Source organism: Salarias fasciatus, chromosome 1 (genome assembly GCF_902148845.1).
Source record: "Salarias fasciatus chromosome 1, fSalaFa1.1, whole genome shotgun sequence".
NCBI classification, from domain to species: Eukaryota; Metazoa; Chordata; class Actinopteri; order Blenniiformes; family Blenniidae; genus Salarias; species Salarias fasciatus.
The window spans coordinates 37306234-37331302 of NC_043745.1; the positions used below are offsets into that span (position 1 = coordinate 37306234).

Consider the following 25069-nt stretch of genomic DNA (forward strand, 5'->3'; position numbering starts at 1 on the left):
CCGCGGCTCTGATGCTTTCATGAACATCGGAAATTTCAGGAGTCAGAATCGCAAAAGATCTTTATTCAATGTAATTTAAGCTACAGCAAGGTTTGACATGAAATCATGGTTGGCACATCCTGATGTCTCTTACAAAGTATAAAAAACGACGCTGGACTTTTGGGACTGACTTTTTGGTTCCGTGGTTATCTATTCTTGGAAATGTACCATACTGTAAATGCAGCGTTATGGAAACATAAAATTTCCAGTCTTTATTCATCGTCAATAACACTCGTATAGTTTTGCAACTTTAAACCATCTGTCTATGTATCCATCAGTAATAAATGCAGTTCTCCTCCGTACCACAAGAGACGGTGTGACTGCTGATTCTCCCTGATTGCCTGCACGGTTCCGCTAACTACTTCCGGGAGTGTGTTAATATCAATGATTGCACTTGTGTGATATTAAAACACTGCATTGGTGTTTGTTTTTTGTCGGTGTCGAAAATGTCGTACAACTACGTAGTGACAGCCCAGAAACCCACGGCGGTCAACGCCTGCATAACAGGTAAAAACGTGTTGTTTTTTTGGAGAGTTTTGTAGTTAAAAACACAGCATTAGCCTTCTGCGTGCTAGCTGCGTGCTGCTAGCTGAGCTCCCGCGCTACAGTTCCGAACGGGCCTGTAGCCGCTGCTAGCTGCAACGCACTGCTACGAATAATTCTCTCTCCTCTCCATGCATGACACACATTTATTACATTTCCGACTGCATCGTGCACACATTCAGGCGGACTTTCTGCCTTTGTGTGTGTCGTGCTGTCGACTGTCCTGCTATTCAGGTTACCAAGGATCTAGACGCGTTTTCTCCTTACCTACATTTTCTTAGAGCTTCCTTTTTTAAAACACCGCGAACAAAAGTGCAAATAGTTCAAATACTTGATGATGAGATTGTTGAAAATGTTACGGTTGTGGTGAAATAATGCTAATGCTTCAAACACATGTGATATTTACCATCAATTCAATATGTCGGAATGTTGATGAGATCAAGACGAAACAATTTTTTTCCAATATTTCTACTTTGAATTTTTGAATGACAATTGTCACCGGATTTCTCTTAAGGCTTGTAAGATCATGTTTTCATGACATATATATCACTGCAGTGCAACAAATTACCTTAAAAATGAAGTTCTTAGTTTTTAAGATACGCCCTAATATCAAATATATTAAATTAGACCATATAATGGACTCTTCTTCCTGTTAGTCAATTTTCTGTTTAAACCAATAGGTATGTTGTGTGCAAGTGATATATAAAACGTGTTATTTATATGTTGAGACGTTTAGAACAGGCCCAAATCAGACATTTTTTAGCACTTAGATTTTCATTCACACTGTGTTGTAGTGAGGATCTCTCATCTTTCTACATTATTCTGCTAAGCACTATATGCAATTATGTGTATTAAACCAGAATCTGACATATTCTCCTCATTTTTTTCTTAGGCATTAATTAGGTTATTAGGTTAATAGGTCACTGACTGTTTTACTGAGTGTGGCACTGAATGAAACGCTTGAACATGAGGCTCAGTGATGACGGTTATTCATCTGTGTTGTTCGGAGGAAAGAGATGGTAAGATAGAAAAGAGGAGCAACATCAGATGATAGCCTAATCAGCACAGTGCAGAACAGATCACAGAAGAAATCCTTCAAGCTCAGAGGGAGGTGCATTTGAATATGTAGAGTGAGAATAAGGAGAGAAGTCTGGTGCATTAAAGAAAATCTCCCAGTCTAAATCTATAGCAACTTAATTGCAGAATAGCACATGTTGTCTTGAGCCTGGGTTCAAGTCTTAAATGCTTCTATTTCAGAACAAAAATCTAGAAGAAACAACCACTCAGTAGTATTAGAATATCTATCATGCTTTTCAAGCACCAGTAACTTTCAGCAGTCATTCGTTATGTGGGTAATAAATTCTATTAACTATTTGAATAACTATTCACATCTGTAATGTTTAAAATATGAAATAATTTCCAGCTTTTCATTGCACTATTTCAGTTAGACTGAATACCTCTGAAAATCAGCCGTGGTTGTTCTTTTAAATCATCAAATGATTCTTGAAAACGTCTGAGGTGGATTTTTCTTAGTTTTCAGTTGCTATGTCATTTATTGTGGTTTGTATTTCCTTCAATTATTTTCATAACTCTACTTTTTCCACCCCTTTTACTCATTTAGCTTTAAGTATGTTATGTTTCTAGTTGATCTCTTTCATAAGAGGTGATTTGAAAGAAATGTCTCACTGGGTCCAACAATGACAACATAATTCACACCTTTCTTGAAATTGTATGTACTTGATAGATGTTCTTGTACTTGTTAGATTTCTGTTTTTGAAAAGTGAAACTCATCCATTGATTAACATTTTGACTTCCATACAGGCCACTTCACCTCTGCTGAAGATCTGAACCTGCTGATAGCCAAAAACACTCGTCTGGAGATCTATGTGGTCACTGCAGAGGGACTCCGGCCAGTCAAGGAAGTGGGCATGTATGGCAAAATTGCTGTCATGGAGCTCTTCAGGCCAAAGGTATGTGCAGCTGGTAACAAGGTGAATGCTGGGTAGGATTAGCTGGTCAGTTTGTTCCATTTCATTAATTTCAGCAGCTTTAAGTTTGTCAGAAATGTTTCCACTCAAGAACAGTGGTGGGACTGTAATGTACATCTGGAAAGACTTGTTTATTTCAGACACCGTAGCCACCTTAGTGACGCCACTGTGCTCAATCTGCTTTCATTACTGATCTGGGTCACAGATTGCTGGATCTGATCCAGACTGTATCGAGAGATCACCACCTGCACGTAACAAATAGTCACGCCCACTCACTTTCCCTCCTGTGGGTCATGTGGAGTTATTAAGTAACCTCAAATGCTTGTTTTCACACTGTGTGCAGGAACAGTGCATGCACAGGAAGAACTTGCAGATTTACCTCAAAAAGGTTCTAAAGCTGGACTTGAAGCAGGGATATTGTCACTATTGGAGCTTTTCTGCTGGTGGCTTTACTCCTGTCGGGTTTCCCATCATGGCCGATTGGCTGTGAGTTGTTTGCAACAACCTGCCATCTTTAAAACCCCAAAACTAGAACTGTGTGTTTGTATATGAAACGGAAGCAGTGAGTTTCGCTGTGCACATGAAGAAAGGAGCAGTTTACCAGGGAATTCAGGCAGCAGTGCTGACTGGAGCTCCAGCCACAGAGCGGACAGCAGCATGGTGAATAACATCCAGCTAGTGAGGGAGAGTTTCTGAGGCAGATCTGTGGATTATATCGCGTTAATCTAAGATTAGGACAACTGTCATTATTATGACGAGATGTTGTTTGGCAGAATTTGTAAAGGAAGGATTTGTTGTGGTCAAGAAAGCAATGCAGGATTTGACCCTCTTGAGCAGCATATTGATTTGTCTTTGCTGTCAAGCCAGATACTGATACTTGTAGCTTTGAATGTACTCGCTATAAGAGTAATCCAAGGAGAAAGTTTTGAGTAGATCTGTTATTGAAGTTTTATTTTAGTAGTTTGATTTGTGTTCAAAACAAAAGTAAACGGAGACTGGAAAAAGCTAGTTGGAAGCTATGGAAGCTGGCTGTAATGAAGACAGTGCGGCAGTCAGGGAGGAACTCGATGCATAAATAATGGTGTCATCGGCTTACAGATGCTGGCTCGCTGCTCGTTATTTTCCCAATCTCCATTTTTACCCGTTTAGGCTCTAACACGGGTCTGTTATTACGGCTTTAATGCATTCTGTGGCTTCCTTAAGTTTTAAAGTCATTCATCAATGAGCCTAAAGGGGGAGGAAAGAGATTACCGCCACTGATTGATGATTACGACTTTCTAAACTTTGTGAAGTTGTTTGGGGTGATACATGTTAGCACCAGACTTTGATCCTAAAAATAAAAAATGAGCCTCTTTGTTTGGAAAAACTGTTTTCTGACATTTTTTTAAAGAGTCAAACCGAGTTTGTGATGTGATGTAAATCAGATGATTACCACGTGCAAATCATCCTTGAAGTGCAGCTGAGATTCATCCTGAATGTGTCTTCGTCTCTGTATTCTCCAGGGTGAGAGCAAAGACCTGCTCTTCATCCTCACGTCCAAATACAACGCCTGCATCCTGGAGTACAAACAGAACGGCGAGAGCATCGACATTATCACCCGCGCTCACGGCAACGTGCAGGTCAGTCCAGCCATAGTAACACTCCTCACCAGCGGTCCAGGCAGATTTCACACACGGGTGTCGAACGTAAGGCTTGTGGACCAAAACCGCAACCGATTTCTTTTTCTTTTTCCTAACAAAGCTGTGCTGTCATGGTGAGTTGGAAAAGCACTTAAGTACATCGATAAACCCTCGTTAAGGTCTTTTCATGCACCATCCTGCGGGCACACATAAAAATGATGTTGCTTAAAACCACACCTCTGTCCCATGATGCTTTCCTAAAAAGTGCAGCGCCAGATCGGTGAGTTTCTCACTGAGTGCTCCTTCCACAGGACCGAATTGGGCGTCCGTCTGAAACCGGCATCATCGGAATCGTGGACCCGGAGTGCCGCATGATCGGCCTGCGGCTGTACGACGGCCTGTTCAAGGTGATCCCTCTGGACCGGGACAACCGCGAGCTCAAAGCCTTCAACATCAGACTGGAGGAGCTGCAGGTCATCGACGTCCACTTCCTGTACGGCTGCCAGGCCCCCACAGTCTGCTTCATCTACCAGGTAACAACAGATCAGTACCACTCCTGCGTCGGAGGGAAGCTTTGAGTCTTTTTCCTTTTCCTTTCTCTTTTTAAAGATTTTTTTATTGTTCTTTTTTATATACATATAAATTTACAGAAAAAAAGGAAAACTCAGTGATTGAGATTACCTACCTTTCTCCATGAAACTAGTTTTTTGATTGACATGTGAGGGCATATTTTACTATCTCTGCATCATAGGACCCACAGGGACGCCACGTGAAGACATATGAGGTCTCTCTGAGGGAGAAGGAGTTCAACAAGGGTCCCTGGAAGCAGGAGAACGTGGAGGCCGAGGCGTCCATGGTCATCCCAGGTAATTATTGAGCTCAGCGCCTGAGAAAGGGGAAGAGTAATTGATGTGCAGAGGGAGCAAATGTAGTTTATGATCACGAATTAACATTAATAACAGACCCTGTTATGATGTGACAGCTGATTGTCAAAAAGCGTGGCTCTTTTTTCACTTCAGCTGTCAGTTTCTCACAATTATTCGGTGTTGTTGTGTTCTTGATGTTCCGGGTTGCAGTGAGTGAGTCTTGTCGGCCACAATAATGCTGTATACACACACAGCTGTACTTCTTTTTAAGCTGCTGTATATATAAACAATATAGGAGCTATGGTTATGAAAAGTTTGAATGTCTAATCATTTCTGCAGTGTATTTGAAAAAGGGTCAAATCACAATACAGAAAGCAGAATCATGGCAGGGATAATAGTAATCTGTCCTAATTAACATTATCCAATGATAACAGACCTGCGGCGTCTTACACTGCACCCAGAAAATGCCAGCTCCTCAGATAGTTTAGATTCAGCTCTGACTCTCTCTTCTGCTTGCATTTCAGTTCCTGAGCCATTTGGTGGCGCTATAATCATAGGACAAGAATCCATCACCTACCACAATGGAGACAAATACTTGGCCATTGCACCACCCACCATCAAGGTAAGGGCGTCCCATCAGGCAGATCGCTGCATTTCACTGTCAAAACAAAAGTCGCTTTTTTCCCAAAATTTGTGGAAGTTTGCAGGTTTTTATCTGCGAAGGATCAGCAGCAATGAATGTGATGTGGATAAAAATGTTAATTTTATGAGAACACAAAGCTTCACAACTTGATCTGTTTCCAGAATAAACCAGAAATGCTCCACTGCTCATGACTGTTCTGTTGTGAAGTGGGGTAGTTTTAGCATGCTAGCATCGCATTGAGAATGTACCCAGGTTTTGAGTTCTGGCACGGGAGCCTTTCTGCATGGAGTCTGCATTTTCTTCCTGTGTGTGCATGCATGGTTTTTCCTCACGAACTGCCTGCATAAAAGCAGGTTTTTTTTTTTTTTTTTTTTTAAAAAGGAAGCCGTTTTCATTATTACATAACATTATGTGCAAATGAAGTTTCCTCTTATGGGAAAAGTCATTTGAGTTATTGTGATCCATGCTATTTTCATTGCTAAGATGTCTCATCAAAGCAGTTATGCTCATTTCTTGACAAATTGATTGTTGAAAAGGACTTTAATGATTTATTTTTTTTTATTTTTTATTTTTTTTACATGTAATAAAAGACTTTAAATAACCTCTGCAAGTATCTAGACCAGGGGTGTCAAACACAGGTTACTTCAGGGGCCGCATACAGCCCAATTTCATCTTTGGTGGGCTGCGCTGATAAAATAATGCTATAATAACGCTTAAATTTAAAGTTTATTTTGTTTTCCTTTGTTGTAGTGTAGAATATGTGCTGATGATGTTGTCGGTATTTTCTCTAAAACTAACTAAATACCACTGAAAATGACTCTAATCTCAACATGAAGCCGGTTTGATTGAAACCTTCTGGGAAAACAACATTGGAATGTCCAGCAAATGTCTCCTATAGCTGTTGAATCAGGGATGTAAACTAATGTAAAATCCAGATTTATTTGCTGAACGGATTGTTCCTGCATCGCCTGCTTCCTCGTTCCTCTCGATGAGATGAAGCTGTAAGGTGTGAACATGTGACTGTTGATCAGCTCTCAGAGCCTCCTGAGTTGTGCGTGTTGGTTCAGACCTCGTGACGATGACTGCAGCTTCCCTACGCCGCTGCCGTTCGTGTACCACATTAACTGCAGGTCTCTGCTCGCATTTTTACAAAGCTCAGGACCCGGAGGAGCTCCTAAATGGACTCCTGCTTCTATAATTAACAAACACGGCCTCCTCTCTCGCCGCTGTCTGCTACCACAGTTTGGGGAGGAACATTTCAGGTTGCTGTCACGTTGTAGCTCTCTGCTGTTATACAGCTTGACTGAGCACCGAAGCCAGAAGTATGGTTTGTCAGATATGACGAACTACATGACAGCCACTTGAAAATGGATAGAACTGTGTAGCGTTAGTGTTTATTTCCGCAAGCAGCAGACTCAGGGTGATGCCACTTTCTGGTCGTGTGGCGTTCACAGTGCAGCCTGATGGAAGACGTATTGACCGTGTAGTGAGAATGGTCACTGAAAGAAATCAGATCTCAAAGAATCGGAACTGAGCATCAACATTTGCATGTGTGAACAGAGTCTGACCTGCATTTCCTGCACATTTATTAATGATGTCAACCATTACCTGAGTTTAACCTAAACATAATCACAGTCCTAAAGATAAGAGATCAGATGAAATAAACCTTTATTTGGCCCTCAGTGGGCGTGACTCCCAGCCATTATTCTCCTCGGACTCCGTTTTATAGGCTGAGGGTCTCAGTAATATCAATCCAACTCTGTCGTGTGTGTGTGTGTGTGTGTGTGTGTGTGTGTGTGTGTGTGTGTGTGTGTGTGTGTGTGTGTGTGTGTGTGTGTGTGTGTGTGTGTGTGTGTGTGTGTGTGTGTGTGTGTGTGTGTGTGTGTGTGTGTGTGTGTGTGTGTGTGTGTGTGTGTGTGTGTGTGTGTGTGTGTGTGTGTGTGTGTGTGTGTGTGTGTGTGTGTGTGTGTGTGTGTGTGTGTGTGTGTGTGTGTGTTCTCGTATTTCTATCCTTGTTGGGGCCAAATGTCCCCACAAGGATAGCAAAACGTGAAACGACGTGCCTTGTGGGGACCTTTTTCTGGTCCTAAGTAGGAGAAACAGTGTTTTCTTGACCATGTTGTTGTTACTGAAAAAAGTAAAAGTGCAAAAACATTTCTTTAGGGTTAGGCTTTGTTGTGGTGTGGGTTAGGGTAAGGGTAAGGGTTAGGGGCTAGACATGAATGGGAGTCAATGGACGGTCCCCACAAGGATAGAAATACAAGACTCTGTGTGTGTGTGTGTGTGTGTGTGTGTGTGTGTGTGTGTGTGTGTGTGTGTGTGTGTGTGTGTGTGTGTGTGTGTGTGTGTGTGTGTGTGTGTGTGTGTGTGTGTGTGTGTGTGTGTGTGTGTGTGTGTGTGTGTGTGTGTGTGTGTGTGTGTGTGTGTGTGTGTGTGTGTGTGTGTGTGACCATCCAGCTGTGCTAACTACATCTTTAATGCCATTCTTGTATGAACACACATCGTTTTAAAAGTGCTGCCATGTGAATGTGAAACTTTTCTGAAACAGAAACGCAAAAACAGTGTTTTCACTTGAAAAGTGGTAGAAATTTGAGCTTAATGTTCAGTATAATCTACTCACGCCTGTGCAGATAAACTATCCGCTTCGACTGTAGTGCGTATGCAAAAAAAACCTTGCTTTATTGAAGCAATTTTCAAAATATGTCAAAGCAGTACAAGTGTAATGGTGTAAAAACATATCAGCATCTCTCGTTTTCACAAACCAACCTGTGTGGATTCGATTTGGATGCAGTTTTCCTGAAAGCCGGATTAGTGTTTGGCCATCTCGAAATGTCCCGCGGGCCGAACGGAGCCGTGTGATAAGTTTGTGTTATAAGGTTTGTGTTCAGACAAAACACATCCTAATTTCCTCAGTGTCAAAGAAACGCCTCTGATGTGTAACACCGTCTCTGGCAGCTAATTAATAAATTGTCATTTCAAGGTAGTGAAGTGAAAAACTAATATGAGACGCGGCAGACTGAGAAAGTTTACTTAACTTGTCTGAGTTTATGCAAAACAGTTTGTGTAGTTTGGGCCTGCGGTGGGCCGGCAGAGTGCTTCTCGCTTGTAGAAACTAACAGGCTAATTATCTGCCTTTGACTGGAGAGCAGCGCCGGAGGTTTGAGGAGCTGTGAAAAGAAAAGTGGGCTCATGTTTTGACAAGAGATGTAAGCAATGCCTCAGTCAGGAGGATTGTGAAAATGAGTTTTGTAAAGGCTCGATCAAGTGAGAAATTGACTGGGCCCGTACAGTAGACAATGACAGTGACAATGACGGCGTCTTCTTTTGAATGAGAAGCGGAGCGGGCTGAGTCACTCGACGTGACTTTAATGCCAATTCCAGTCATGGATGCCGTCCCAGCCAGCTGGGCAGCTCCTCCTCTGTTTGCACTGCAGGAGGAACGTTTTGGGTGTTAGAGGCTTTCTCTGTTCTTTAGCGCACGTGTGTGCGTGTGTGTGTGTGTGTAGCCCAGCCTGGTGAGAAAGCTCAGACTGAAAGCTGAGAATGACCCTGGCAGTATCTAAATGGAGCCGAGTCCAAGATGAAAGTATTAAAAGATGTTTCTCAACTCCCACTTGCTGAATTCAGCCTGTGTGTGTGTGTGTGTGTCTCTCTCTTCCTCCTCTTTTGAAGAGCTGTGCAGTTTTCTTTGGAAAACATGTGCCGCACAGTCTGAGAAATGTCCTGATGAGATTGATAAAGCCATTCAAATCCATGACAGGGTTGATAAACCAGCCTGTCACATGATTCCAGATGAGCGAGCTCGGTAACGAATGCTGCAGAGAAAGACGAGTGTGCTGAAAGCGTGTGTGTGTGTGTGTGTGTGCACTTGTGCGTAGTGTGAGCAATGACATTGTTGCACATGGATCTTGTGATTTACAAGCGTGTGGCGTGCGAGATTACTTGTGTGTGTGTGTGTGTGTGTGTGTGTGTGTGTGTGTGTGTGTGTGTGTGTGTGTGTGTGTGTGTGTGTGTGTGTGTGTGTGTGTGTGTGTGTGTGTGTGTGTGTGTGTGTGATCAGTGCCATTGCTGTGTGCAGGTGTGTAATGAAATGTGTTTGTGCAGAATTGTGTGTGTGTGTGTTTAAAGGCACTTCTGCGTCTTTGTGTGTTCCAGGAAGCGTCCGGTCAGCTGTTGGATGTTTTACCACATGTTGATGGGACTTTACCTTTGGAAGACAAATCGTAGAAACAGAGAATAGACTGAGGAATTGTTTGTTTTCACCTCTTTGTCGCATTTGTCCCGGCGGAGCACCGAGAGCTTTGTGTTTTCTCGGTTCCTTGTTATAAAACCCACATCCTGAGGGTTTCATGGCCGCCGTTTGGCGTTTCCAGGCAGCGTAGCTAACGCACGCGGCGAGGAGGAAGATTTGGTTACAGGTGCAGCTCTCAAACCTCCACTGAGACGTCCCTGTGTGTGTTTTTGCTCTCAATTTGCAGCAGTGCACCATCGTCTGCCACAACCGCGTGGACCCCAACGGCTCGCGCTACCTGCTGGGGGACATGGAGGGCCGGCTCTTCATGCTGCTGCTGGAGAAGGAGGAGCTGATGGACGGCACCGTGGCGCTCAAGGACCTCCACGTGGAGCTGCTGGGAGAGGTCTGCCCGTTTCTCTTTCCGTTTCTGTTTCCCCGCCCGCCTCGTCCCATCTGCCCCGCTCCACCTGGCTCCACCCGCCCGTCTGCTGCTCTCGCCACCCTCCTTCTGTGACTATCGACTTTTTAATGGTTTATGTGCCTGACAGGAACTAATGGATCTGTCGGCGCTCGAACACAAGATGAGAAAAAATGATCGCACCTCTGTGGCGCTGGCTGGCCGGGGTGTCACTTATCCCTTTAAAGTTGATTTAGACAATGGCCGTATTTCAATACTGTGAAGTGAAATCTCAAAGGCAGCGCCTTCCTCTGATGACTCGCCAAAAAGTGCAGGAAGGCAAAACGCTTTCTGGAGAGTCGTCTGAGCAATCGGAGCAGACACAGATTGCTTTTCAAATGACTCCAGTTTAGTGTTGCGGCCGGCCCGTTCAGTCAGCCGCAGATCTGCAATGAAACGTCAGACAGAGAAACCGCCATTTATCTCGTTTCAGCAGCAGCTCGGGGCAACAAACCTGTTCACGCATACGTGTCAACAAAAAGCAGTTCTTTTTTCTTTAGTTTTCCACAATAACCTGAAGAGTCTGCTCCGTCATCCAGAAGACAACACTGTGCTGTTCTGCTGCCGTGTTCACCAAAAGCACGACGTCAACGGTTCAGCAAAGTGCAATTAGGGAAGAACCGATACGAAAACTTTGATACAGATAACTGATATTAATGTTACAGTTTTTGCTGATAGCCGATGTTTACTGAGTTTTAGGATGACTTTAAACTTGTAGCAAGAACCTGAAAGCACAATTAAACTTGCAAAGCTTTTAATCTTAAATCACAAATAAAAATACCCTGATGACCAGATTATTGGATGGAAGAACTCTCAATTTTCCAGTCATTTAATTTTTCAATCACATATAAAGTATGAAATCATATTTAACGTGTATGTTCTTAACAGAGTCTAAAGTGACGTCTCATACTTGACTATTTAAATCACAAAAGAGAAAACCAGCAACATCAGGTCTGTGTGATCCAGCTGAGAGGAATAAAAGCTTCTCAGCTGTCAGAACCGATGAATATTGAATATTTTGGGAGTCTCCAGAAGGTCCTTTTATCACCGTTCCAGTTTGTGTGAAGTTCGCTTGTGGCTTTTATTTTATTTTGTTAACCTTCATGTTATGCAACTGAATGCGGATGGAAATTGGAAGCAGAGCACAAACCGCTTTCAGATGTTTCTGCCTAATTGCGGGCTGGATCGACAGTATTATTCACAGTGTGATTGACAGAAAACAAATCTACAACGAGAGTTTTCAAATAAAAACGGAGAACTGAGTAAATTAATTCTGACTCCAGCTTTTGTGAAGCTTTTTTTTTTTTTTTTTTTACATTATTATTATTCCATTCTTGTGAAAGTCTGTTATACAGATGCATCACAGAATGACGTTTTCTAGCCGGGCGGAGGGGATAGTACTAGAATTTAAAAGACTACCTTTAGACATTAATAGTTAAAACTAAAATGCTCTATTACTGTTATTATTCAACGCATTAAAAGATGTTTTCATCAAAGAAACCTGGAAACTGTGGTTCAGTTAATCATTAAGTTTACTCCAACAGAAACAAACTGGGGAAGTTAGGCTCATTTCATCTCCTCTAAAAAAATCTCTGCAAACCTGTTTAAAATACACCTTTTTTTCACTGGACTGTATTTTGTCTCGCTATTTTAAGCTGCATTGTTTCACTTTCCATTGAATTTGATTCTTTCATTTCACTCTTCTCTCCCGTGTCGTTTTGTTTCATAAAGTCAAAGCAGCACAAATAGTTTCTGTCCTTGCCTCCTGAACCATTTGTGTTTCTCGTCACCGACAGACGTCCATCGCCGAGTGTTTGACCTACTTGGACAACGGCGTGGTGTTCGTGGGCTCCAGGCTGGGCGACTCCCAGCTGGTGAAGGTAAGACGGGAGACGAACCCGGGGTTCAGAGCTGTGCTAGCGTCAAAGATTTCTGGAACAAAAATGAGGCGTTGTCACTTGGAGTGATGTGTAAAAGTCCCTTGTATAATGTTTATGAAAGTCTTTAATGACATTTTTAGAAGTTTAGAGGGAGACAGTCAGTCCATGGAAAGGAAAATAAACTCCTATGAGAAGAAAAAATGATTGTAAATGGAACGGTTCCTTATTTGTTTGTGTTCCAGTGGAAGTGTCCTCTGGAGGTTCTGAACTCGGTTTAATTTTTCAAGCCCGATGATATTTGACTTAATTACCTCCAGTTCTCACCGACAGGTTGCTCTTGCACACAGACATTTTAATCCAGTGAGAGTTTAAATGTTAATTATGTGGGAAATACCATCTGAATTTGTGTTTTGATTTACAAGTGTTGCAGCTACATTAATTAGCTTTGCTCACTCCGGTGGCCAGAAGTGAATGAAGACTCTGCTGCGATGAACGCTCGTCTCAGGAGATGGTTTATTTGTTTTAATAATCCACCAATAAAAACTGGAGCTAGAGTCTTTAAAAAAAAGAAAAGAAAAAGAGTCCCAGACCAACGAGTGTAGATCAGATTGAGAGTTTCCCTGAATGCTTGGTGAATCAAACAAAAATAACTCTCAAGTCACTTAAAGTCGTTAACAGTTAAGACTCCTGTAATGCCATTTGTGTCCATTTGGGGGCAGTGAACAACAACTTTATCAATAATCTATCCAAGGTCTCAGTTTTCTTCTTTTTGTGAAGCAGTTATTTCAGTCATTTTCAACTGGCAGGTCATAGTTCTTCTTCTTGGCTAAAAACACACTAAAGCACCATCTGGTGGCTTAAGGTGGTATTGCAGTAGATGTGCAGCGACTCCACCAACCAAGGCTAAACGGTGAGCCTTCTAAACTCACAGAGATGATGCCACTGTTCTTCCGTTAAATGCGTAGAATCATGTGAGCTGCAGAATATCACAGATTGCGCTCTGTAATGCAGCAACAAGCCTTTGAGAAGTTGAAAAAAAGAACATGAAGAGACATTTTTACATGATAGATTCTCCACTCATAGTGTGAACACAAACATTTGAAGCATTTCTTAGAATTGACTTGTCATAAGTGGGGGAAAAAACTAAAATCCTTAATATTTTGACATATTATAAATAAAAGGGGTGAAACTTTTCACTTTGTATTGTATATTCAGTTCTACATTTTGTATTGTGCCCTAACAGTTTCAGATGCTCGACGCAGGCAGTGTGTGTGACACCGGAGTGTTTTTTTTTTTCTCGCAGCTCAACGTGGACAGTAACGACCAGGGCTCGTACGTGGCGGTAATGGAGACGTTCACCAACCTGGGCCCGATCGTGGACATGTGCGTGGTGGACCTGGAGAGGCAAGGCCAGGGCCAGGTAACGACCCCAAGCTGCCGAGTCACATGAAGCACACCCGAGAAACTCAGCCTGAAAAGTTTAGCTTTATTTTTTTTTCTAAACTACCTTGATTCTTGCTCCCAGCAAAAACAGAAAACTATGATTCACACTTACATAAGAGAAGGATATCATTCGAGATTGGGTAAAAGGTTTCCTGGGTATCTGCCAGAGGATGTAGACACGACACGCTGATTAGTGAAAACCCACTTAACACAGTCCCTGGATCCACTTGATGGCGGATGTCTGTTTTCTGTCTTTGTTGTCGTCTCGGCCTCAGCCTTCAGGGCGTCTGCTGCAGCGCACACTTCTCCATTCATGCTAACACTGTTTTTTGTTTGTTTGTTTTGTTTTTGTGTTTTGGGGCATAATGAAGTGTGCTGCATGGCGGAGTGGGAATCTGCCACTGGCTGGAGTATCTGAGTGTATTCAGGAGTTTTATCGCTCGTCTGGATGCTGGTGTATCTCTTGCAGCAGACATCAACATGCGCGGCGTCGCCCAGTGCGAACGTGATGCAGTACGACTGCAGCTACATCAGATGTTAAAATGCGTCTCTTGTACACAAGCGCAGATTGGCTCTTCTTGTTCGACTGCTAAAAAGGCGGCATGTAATTCCCTCTAATAATATTTACACCCTTTAAAACCGCCAGCGAAGACCTTGCCTCAGTCACTTCCTGTCCGCGTGCTCGCCGACCATCCATCATCCTCACGACCGGTGTGTGTACTCAGGTTTGTTTACTGTCACACACTTTGCATTTTGACGACAGTGTGAGGTAACCTCCGTTGCATCTTAATGGCATTCCCGCCAAAAAAAATAACACAAAAAAGTGTCCACAAGGTTGTTAGGTTTACTTCAGACAAGTCTGTTTATTCCTCACCGAAGGTCGAAGCCACCCGCCAATCACTGCCGAGAAAACGTTGAAAGCCGATAAACGTGGATGGGATTTCATTTTTATCTTGAGAATGACCTGGAATTAGTTTACATGTATTACACATGTATATATTGTTTTAACAGTGGATATTTCAGAACTTTTATTTATTTCATATTCCACAAAGTTTTCTTCTTTTCATAATAAAGTCCCATCAAACGGATGTTTTAGGGCTTTAAAAAGAGTCATTAAAGCGTGGAGGGATAATCCCCCCAGAGCTTAAACCACCGTCTCCCCCCCATCAGCTCTGGACAAATAGTCATTTTATGTTGAATGCTGGAATTCCTCATTTTTTCCACTTCATAACATTCTCTTAAGAGCTGTTCAGATCCACAAGGAACAAAAAACAACTGTTCTTCTGCTTGTTAATTTTAATTTGATTGCTTTTTTTATGCAGTTTTCAGTTTTGCACCAAAACTTATTTAATATATTTGGTTTTTTTGTGACAATTAGAGTAAATTGTGATCTCGAAATCTATGCTTTGTGAGAATAACTAGTAGTAGGGATGCACTGATATGAACGTTTTCATCGATACTGATATTAATGTAGTGGTTATGGTCGATAGCAGATAATTACAGATATCAGTATTGGTATGAAAACAAGTTTCCATTCCATGATGCTTTTGTATACTGAAAACCATGTAAAACACTGAATATGAAAAAAAAAATTATTTGTGTTGATAACGGACCGCTTTTACTTACCGGATCAATACTGATCTGTTAAAAAAAAAAGAGAGAGAGATATCGGCCCATAATGGTGCCTCCACACTGTAAACATTAATAAAGGCGAGTCACTGGTTAATATAAACCATGAGATCATCCAAACAGCTGGAAGCTGTGTGACTCGCAGTCCTGTAAATACAGTAATATGTGTCTGTTGTTTCCGTCTTTTCTCACAATCGCAGCATCCAGCTGCTGGTTTTGACTCAGGAGGACTGAAAAGTGAGCTTTCTGAGGGAGAATCGGCCGAGCTGTAAGGCTGGAGCTGCAGTGCAGAGGGTTTTGTTGGCAGGTTTCAGGAGCAGGGCCTCGGGGGTTCTTCATGTGCTTCCAGGGGGCAGCGGTCCACTGGTGCACTGAGCCGCTCTCTCCCAGATGGAGACCAGAGACTATATTCATACGACTCCAACTGAGGTCCGGAGCTCCTTCCAATCTCAGTAGTTTCGATTTGCCAATTGCTGCGAGTCCGCAGAGCATTTGGTCCCAGTTAATGGAGACGGACACATTCCAGCACAGTAAAGAGACGATTCACGCACAAAAAACATAGAAAGATAAAATGACTCAATCTCCGTCAGGAAAAAGAAAAGACATGACGGCACTGGAAGCTGGAGAGCGATTCTATTCATGGACTCGAAATCAGGCAGGGATTTGAGACTGATAACCGGCGCTCCAACACATTAGGTGCAGATGAAGAGGATCCCCTGGGAGGGGGGGCGACGCGTGTGCAGGAATCTCACTCCATCCGGTGGGCTGCCGGGTTCGCCGCGGCCGTTGTGTGGCAGGTGGCAGGAGCAGCGATTATGTGGGCTCCAGTATTAATCCTGTTAGTGCACCATGACTGGATGAACAAATAACACTCCGCCGCTCTCCAGTCACACGACAGGCACCAGATTTATTTACCTCCAGGCTGCTGGATCTCAACACCGCCATGTTTGTAATGGCAGTCTCTGAGAGACTCCTCCACCATCTAGTACTGATTCGCCGAGTCCTCCAGAGCCGCAGAGAGCTCTTCTCCGGGCGCCAGGCGGATGAAACGAGAACAAACAGCACAAACGACTCAATCTCATAACGCAGCGTTACTGCGAAGATGGCACAAAATTTGTAATGACCGCTATTCTTCGTGCTTTCATACATCCGGTAGTTAAACAAGCTACGCAGAAAAGAGAGGAGAAAAACACCTGATGGTGACGGTTCCTCGTCGGGTGCTTCGGTGCACGTAGGAACGTGAAGCTGCGGCTCAATCACCGCTTTGAGGAGATCTGTGTTCAGCTCACACTTCAGAAGTGGATGATTCACGTGATCCGCTGACGATAATCTCATTGTCGTTTTGAAAGAGAAGAGGAGATTTAAGGTTCATCTGTGTGCTGCCTGCTCTGCCTCGGCCGTCCAGACGGATCTCAGGACGCTCGGCGGCAGCGGCGGCGTTGTGGATGCTGCGAGCACACGAAGAGCAGAAACACAAATAATGAACATGTGATGGATGGTTTCTTCTGCTCTGTGAGAGAATCAACATGGAAGTGTTTGTGGAGTGGAGAAGATTGCTGTACAATCCCCATGGATTGTGTGTGCGCTCTCTCTCTCTGTCTCGCTCTCTCTCTCTCTCTCTCTCTCTCTCTTCTCCTGACTCGAGGTGTATTTGTTCATTTTTATTTCTAAGACCTTTTCCCCTCCTGATGCAGTGAAAATGCAAACCGTTGATACGCCTCCCTTGTATCTCACAAACACCACTGTTAATGTAAGATGCTGATGTGTGACTGCAAAACGCCGGAAATCAAACATTTCCCACAAGGAAGTGTTTTCTCGATCCACATCTCACCTTTTCCAACAGTTTGTCGTTTTATAGTCTTTCTTATACAAACCGTGAGCTCTGTGCGGTGTAAACAAACTGCCCCCCTTCCCCTCCTGAAGCTGTTTAACAGAGAAACAGCCTGAATCATCGATTGTGATAACTTTGATAACGTTGTTAATTACGCGGAGCTCTGAAACGTGAAGGCGGCGCCGCAGCGTTTGGCCCGATTATTTAAATGGCTTCATTTGGAAGTAAACACGGCGGCGGCGCCTGGCTGCACACGTTTTGTGCCCCATTAGACTTTTGTTTCCGAATCCGCTGGAGTTTAGTCCGCAGTGTCCACACCGTTTCCACACTCTGAACAGTCTATTTACCCCTCCCGGGAGCTCGAAGCCCGGAGGCTCGGTTCAAACATGCACCGTCACGTCTCCTGTTAAATGGAATAAACTGACATAAATCACTTATTTCACCACCTCGAGGCTAGAAAATCATCTATGTGGTCCGTTCACACAACGTTGGCGCTTGAGTGTCTTGACGAAAGCATCACTCCTTTCATTTTAAGTCTGTTTAATGGAAATCAAGATGGAAGTGACAGAGATAAATGGTTAATCTATGACGATGAACCTGAGAGCAACAGGACGGGAATTAAAAGAATGAAGCGGTTCGAGCTCGGTGTCAAACTAACGGCGTTGTGATCCTGTGTCCTTTCAGCTGGTCACTTGCTCCGGTGCATTCAAAGAGGGCTCTCTCCGGATCATCCGCAACGGCATTGGGATTCATGAGCATGCCAGCATTGACCTGCCGGGAATCAAAGGTGTGTGTGTGTGTGTGTGTGTGTTTTGTCTTTGAGATCCACTCCCCTCCCGCCTCACAAGCTCCTGTGTTTTCTGGACCTTAATCCTCGGCGGCGCCGCGGGCCCGAACATCTGCCTGCCTCGCCGCGTCCTCAGCCGCCCGGCACCATCTGCCGCTCGCTCGCACACCGGGTCCTGGAAGGCGAAGAGCTCCTCTGTTGTAAACGCCGGCGTTGAAGTTGAATCCCGTCAGCTTTTAACACAGCCGAGACCTCTTAATCCCTGAAAATGAGGTTCCTCTCGGAGGACTCTGCTCTCGCGCTCAAAGGAGACTCGCGGGCCAGTTCAGGTCTGCTCGCTCTTGTTTTATTGACCGGCGCCGCCCTAAAAGTCTCCGCCGCCGCCGGCCTCTTCACGAGAGGCAGTTATTCCATTAGCCGATCAATGGCTCTCAGAGAGGGATCGCCAGCTTCCACATGCTAACATGTGGCAGATGGAGTAGTTAAAAGATTACAAGCTGGCTGCGTTCTGTCTTTATCTCAGTGAAACAGTGCAGAAAGCGACTTTCTCCTCCTTTTTTTAACACTCTCCCCTCCTGCATCGTCCTCCAGGCCTGTGGCCGCTGCGCTCCGAGGCCGGCCGCGAGACGGACGACATGCTGGTGCTGTCTTTTGTGGGTCAGACACGGTGAGTGTTTACCAGATAAGTGCAGAGTGGATTCCAAACACGCGGATCTTATCTGAAGTGTGTGTGTGTGTGTGTATATATGTGTGTTTCTCCGGCTCCACCTGCAGAGTGCTGATGCTGAGCGGGGAGGAAGTGGAGGAGACGGAGCTCCCGGGCTTTGTGGACAACCAGCAGACCTTCTACTGCGGGAACGTGGCACACCAGCAACTAATTCAAGTTGGTGTTCACACACACACACACACACACACACAGACACTCCTCCACTAATCGCAGTATTTTCTGAAGTAGGAACATCCTCAGATCTCGCAAATTCTAAATTAGTTATCAAAATTCATGATTCATCCTGGTCTCCTCAGTAGAACACACGGACTCCTGCATGTTGAAAATGGGCAGTTCAGATTGTAAGAGCACAAAATAATAGTAAAAAAGACTCGCAGGAGATGAATATTGCTCCTCATTTAAATACGAGTTTGCGAGTGCAGGAACCCTGCTGGGAAATCTGCCAAATGTTCGACCTTCAACTGTAAGTCTTTAGGTTGTTATGACAACCGTGGCTGGATTTTGACGCGGGAGCCTTTTCACTTGCCGTGTTGTTTCGTACAGTCGGCGTGTTTACTCTGAGTACATTTATGCCACTGCTCTCCTGACTGCTGCAACACAGCTGATGCTTCAGGAAGTGTCGCTGCAGACAGCAGCAGTCAGCAATAAATTAGCATTCAGCTGCTCATGTATGCACTATAACAGAAAGAATCAAGAGATTTCACGTGTTTTACTTCTCATTTTCCAGTTTTTAATGCTGTAAAACAATAATAGATTGTGCCTGAAGCCACATTTTATAAAGTAAATCAGTGCATGTAAAGCATATGTTGGCCATCATTGTTCCCCATAGTGCCAAGCTCTAAAGGAAACTGTGCTTCCAGCTTTCAGCTCTGCTTTAGCTCATTATTTTGATGCCGCACACAGTGGGTTTTTATTTATTTATTTATTTTTGAATGCAATGTTAATTAGAGTAGCAACACAATCTGGAGGCATCTGAATCCAGTAAACAAGCTGCAACAAGCCAAGTGTGCACAGCCTCCGTAGCAGAAGAATCCAGCGGATCCACTGGGAAGCAGAGCGCGAGACCATGCTGCAGATATAGTCAGGACGAAATCACTCTGGGAAATAACATAAACACACTCACACTGGTCATGATGGATATTGAGAAACTGTAAATCAAAGACAATCATCTAAATTTCTCCAGTGTAGTTCTTTGGCCATTTTCATGGTGTTGAAAGACTTTCTGCAATCGCACAAAACAATTGAAATAAAATGCAGTGGGATACAGTTTTTTTTTTTTTTTTTTCATCCGACATGGAGCCGAGTTGTTGGACTCGTTACTAGTTTTTTAGTGTTTCTCCCTCCAAATGTAATTTGGCTGAGTTGGTTCATTTTGCTGGTCGATACACAGAAGCTGCCCCTCAGTCTGTCGGTTGAGCTTTTATGAAGTCTGTATCTGAAGCGTTCTGCCATCCTCACCACCTGCTGCAGGTCCCTCCCTTCTCATGAAGATCCTTCAGCAGGCAGGTTGAAGCTGTGGCTCCCTGATCGTGACCCTAGACCCCCAGCGACTCCCCAGCGCGCCCTAACGCGGGTGTTCTCCGCGTGATTAGTTTAGATTATGGCTGATGTATTGAAGTCAGCTGAAAGGACATCAGTGCGGCGTGCAGAGGAAGTTGAAAGTCTCTGTCACGTTGACATTATACATTCTGTAAGGAAACCAGAAACGACACACACAGTGAGAGAATGCAAACTCCACACATAAAGACCCTTGAAATATTCTGAGGGAAGAGTGCTGTTGTGCCCCCTGCTGCTTAACATGGCCCTTCTGTGGATGAATTAATCACTTAATTTGTGATTTCCACACTTAGTTTCTCTACCCTCTTTCTCTGTCCCAGATCAGAAATCCCACATGATGCTACGTCATCATGCTAATAGGTTTTTAAATCCCAGGTAGCAGTTATTATCGAAATCAGAGGCAGTGTTTTAGAACAGAAAGTAAAATTTCTCTGTTTCAGCGGTTAAAATAGACATGGCAGAAAAATGTCGGATAACTGAAGTAATGTGATTATCCTCAAACTTTGCTCTGATGCAATCTCACAGCCGTCAGTGAGGCTGAATCTGCCTTCTGAACACCGCCTTCAAAATCACCCATTTTATTCGTTTCTGATTTATCTGTTCTGAGTCACAGGAGATCCTTCCTTCCTTCCTTCCTTCCTTCCTTCCTTCCTTCCTTCCTTCCTTCTGTTCTTACACCAGTCACCACTGAACCCTGTATTCCTTTATGTTAATATTCAAATGTCATATTGATGTTTAACTTGAATTTATTCTGTTCAAAACAAAGCTTTCAAAATATATTCTATTCTTTATATTAAAAAGATATCTTGTTATATAATATTGAATAAAATAGATTTACAGTTTACAGCCATAGTGTCAAACATAAGGCCCGTGAGCCAGAACTGGCCCGTGAGAGGTTCTAATGTGGCCTACCAAACCCACCAAGCAGCTGGTTATATGAAAGCTGTTGGATCATTTTCTGTTACTGTATTTTGTACCAGAAGTTTAAATAAAATCAGCCCAATTTTTGAGACTGTAGTCATTTTCTGTCACAATAGTTAGAAAGTTGTGGAAATAAATACATTTTCATCTGGAATACTCGGCACCACTACAAAGGAAAACATTAAAGTTCAAGTTTAAAGGTTATTACGGTCCCGTTTTGCCCGTCCAGCCCACTCGAGAGAAAATCCATCTGCTTGAGGCCACTGAACTAAAATGTGCTAGACACCCCTCGAGTTATGGCCAGGAGCTGATATTTACCAGTATTCATACTGGTATAAAACTAGTTTCTTAGACTAGTTTTAGGCCAATTTTAAAGTTCTTACTAATCAAACTTGTTGATCAGACAATATAGTAAGTATACGTTTTCCTACTTTAGATTGTAACATTGAAGTAAATGTCCAGACATCGAAATCATGTTTTGAGGAGGAAACCTGAAAAAACGCTCGTCTACTGGTCCAGTTTTCCACATCACTTCAATATGGATATGTTAAAAAATGATGATAAATTGGGCTTCTCTGTGCCGAACACTGTGTTTCCTCAGATGTAATAAAGCTCACAGTGGAAACTGGACAATATGGTCTCCAGAACTCCTTCCAAGGACTCTATTAAGGCTACATATTGAATATGTGCTGGTTTCACGTCTCATTACCCCTCCAAATTATGTCTGCCTCCTAACTGTGCAACACCTCCATTTATAGCTTTTCTGTTTTTTTTTTGTACCTGCTGAAGTTTGTTAATGAGACTTCTTCAGCTCCTTTTCTTTCCTTTGTCTTGCCTTTCCGAGCTGTGCGCTTCTCACATCAAATTATCACACCAACAAAATGAGAGCTCCGCACTGTCCTCCAGCATTTTTTTTTTTTTTCCAACACACCTTTTGTGGATGTTGTAAGATAAATGCGGTCGAAGATACCTTTGTACCGCTAATCAGAGCTCTGAACCCATCGTCTTCATGTTGCACTAAACAGGATTTCAGCAGCATCTTTCCAGTTCAGTGCCCTTTAGATCGGATTTCCCGGACGCTGTCCTGCTTGGATCGACTGTGCTGGTCGTGAACCTGGTGGCGCCGCTCAGCTCTCTGGCCCTGCTCTGAATGCGGTAGTCAGTCTTTACGAGAGGAGGAGAGGCGGCGAGAGGGTTCAGAGGTCACACACTCAACGAGGGGAAGAAAAAAATGAAAAATTGGTGCTTAAAAAAAGTTTCCAGTGTTTGGACCGCTGGATCCCGGCTCTAAATATGGTACAGGGCAGGTTTTTTTTACCCTCTAAAAGTCCTCATATTATGGGTTTGCACTTTAAAAAAGTTTGGAAACTTTAGGGCAGCGCTCTGCAGTACAGTGGTGATTGCTCCAAAGACTGGCTAACCCAAGGTTTTTAAATGAAAACGAAAGAGCTTTTTAGCAAAAGAAAGAAGCTAAAATGGCAGAAGTGCTCAAGTGATAAAGTTGGAATTAGTAGTTAATAAAATAGGTAAGTACAGAAAAATAAGGTCAAAATGTTAATTATGCTAAGTAAAGCGAAACCCAATGCTACTTTTTTTTAGACGGTGTAATCTTTATCTGGAAAATTGAATATGTTTCTTTGGGTCTTAAAGCATCACAGAGACCTGTGGTTCAGGTGTTTGGGGTTTTTAATCCAGCGCTGAACAAACTGAAGCTGCTGATTTTACATGTGTTAGTTTTATAGTGCAGTGACTCCTGATGTATGATAGGAAGTTTTGAAAGCTTTACTTACTTTGGTTTAGGAGATCTTTGATTATGGATGATGTGATTAATGAAGGCCAGTCTTCTCTCTACCGCTGCGTTACGGTCTAAACATTCACCGGCAGCGCTAATCGATAAAGTAGATTATTCAGTATGGCACATGGAAACAGTCACTGAAGCAAATCATGCAGAAGACAAACTAAATCTCCGTTTTGCTCAGTGTTTTCCTCCATTAGAACAGCCAAGCGTCTGGTAACTTGTGTTGCCAGTTAATATGTTGAACTTACAGGACGCCAAAGCGTTTCTTCCTCTTCGTGAAACCATTATCCTCTATTCATCTTGACATTTATGTTATTAAAATGCTAAATCTCCCCTGAGCACACACATTATTTTGCTGTTGTTTGTACTGAATGAAATGTCAGTGTAGCCTCTGTGTGGTTTAATTATCCGCTCTGATCCTCTTTTCAGCGTGTATCGGCTCAATCAGTCCTGCTTGAATCGGGCTTTTTTTCTTTTTCTGTTAAAGACGAACTCTTTAAACATTATCTCGCCATCAGCTGCTGCAGTTTATTGTGTGGAAAGTGATTTATTTTCTGTGAGCTGCAGAGAAAAATAATGAAACGCAGGTTTTAGTGGGTGAGAGTCTCAGGTACAGTCCTGGAATAGAAGCACATATAAACAATGGGATTTGCTTTGAAACGTCTCCCGGCTTCCAGCCTCCTCTTCAGTTTCTGTCACTTCCTCCAGATGCAGCTGTTTTACTAAAGAATGGAAACCGTGTTTGTGTGTGTGTGCGTCTGCAGATCACGTCGGGCTCCGTGCGCCTCGTCCTCCAGGACAGCAAGGCCCTGGTGAGCGAGTGGAAGGAGCCGCAGGGGCGGAACATCAGCGTGGCGGCCTGTAACCACACCCAGGTGGTGCTGGCGGTGGGGCGGGCGCTGTACTACCTGCAGATCCTGGCCGGGGAGCTCAAACAGATCAGGTACGTCTCGGATCATCACTGGCGTCCATCCCAGATCTTCTTCCCACTACTCGCTTTGATCTGCTGGTGATTTTAGGCCCTGTTCACGTGGAACGTTTTTTTCTTAACAGTACTTTAAAGCGGTGCTCTCCAACATTTTTTAGCGCCACGTACCAGTTTCAAACAAACCTTTTCTTCAAACCATCAGAACAGCACTTAAAAAACGCCTTAACGAGGGATTAAAGATGCATTAAAAAAAAACTGACAGCCTAAAGCGCAGGAAAGAAGCGCTGATGGACGTGAAGCGTTTTCAAAATAAAACTCGGTGCGCTCCTTAAAGTGCACTTTCAAAATAAACCGTTTCATTTTCTCTTTGCTTCCCAGGACTGAATGATCCATGGACAGTTTTGTTTTGCTAATAGCCGTTGTTCAGGGTAATCGTAACCGCATTAGTGTTAATAAAAGGTGAATTTTTCACATGATTTCTTGATTGATACATTTTTGAAAATGTTCTTTCTAAAGAGAAATAAAAAATAAGTAGTTCTGGATCGATAACCTGTATCAGTATTCGTAGTCCTGCCAATGTCCGTTTCCACGACAACGGTGCTCGGAGCCAATTAGAGTGGAGAAATTATTTTGCAGGTCACAAAAAGAGGGAATGTGGTGACTGCCGTTTGCTCGTCTGGACGCCATGCCGCCTTTCATTTTACTTCTAGATGAAAGTACGAACAATATGCAGGTTTTTGTGAGACGATGTGAAGGAAATTTCCCTCCGAGCTGCTTTGAAACTGCATTTTACTGCATCACTGCTGTGTGGAGCGGCCGGATGTCGGACGGCTCTGCAGCTCCGGCTTTAAGGGATGCTCCGAGATGGAACATACTGCACCCTTAAAACATATTTTTACGCTACTTTCCAGCTAATTGACTTGGTAATAAGATCCAGCCGCAGTGAGATTCCGTTTCCCTGCATGCAGTTAAATTAATCAAACATCGATTTCAGCACGTTCCCTGTAGTTACCTGTGAATTACAGTGATGAATGTCTCCACCGAGCTGCATTATTTTCCTTTCGTTTGTGCATTGCACCAAAATTTTGGGAGTGCTCGGTGAAAGGAGCAGCGCTGCAGAGTGGATTATTCTTCAGTCTGGATGCCGCTCCGGCGGATCCTCACGGCGATCTGTGGGCC

At 43.5% G+C, this 25069-nt stretch overlaps 1 protein-coding gene across 1 annotated transcript in view; it reads left to right on the forward strand.

Annotated features, from left to right (window-relative positions):
* The first annotated feature begins 389 nt into the window (after positions 1-389).
* ddb1 (damage-specific DNA binding protein 1) overlaps positions 390-25069 on the forward strand; it is a 60123-nt gene continuing 35443 nt past the window's right edge. Inside the window, exons 1-13 of the mRNA XM_030089387.1 lie at positions 390-546; positions 2404-2552; positions 4073-4189; positions 4501-4722; positions 4941-5055; positions 5580-5677; positions 10177-10335; positions 12186-12269; positions 13573-13689; positions 17857-17959; positions 18551-18626; positions 18734-18842; positions 23727-23905. Coding sequence (XP_029945247.1) covers positions 486-546; positions 2404-2552; positions 4073-4189; positions 4501-4722; positions 4941-5055; positions 5580-5677; positions 10177-10335; positions 12186-12269; positions 13573-13689; positions 17857-17959; positions 18551-18626; positions 18734-18842; positions 23727-23905 — 1589 coding nt within the window. The 5' untranslated portion in view covers positions 390-485. The remainder of the gene's footprint in view (positions 547-2403; positions 2553-4072; positions 4190-4500; positions 4723-4940; positions 5056-5579; positions 5678-10176; positions 10336-12185; positions 12270-13572; positions 13690-17856; positions 17960-18550; positions 18627-18733; positions 18843-23726; positions 23906-25069) is intronic.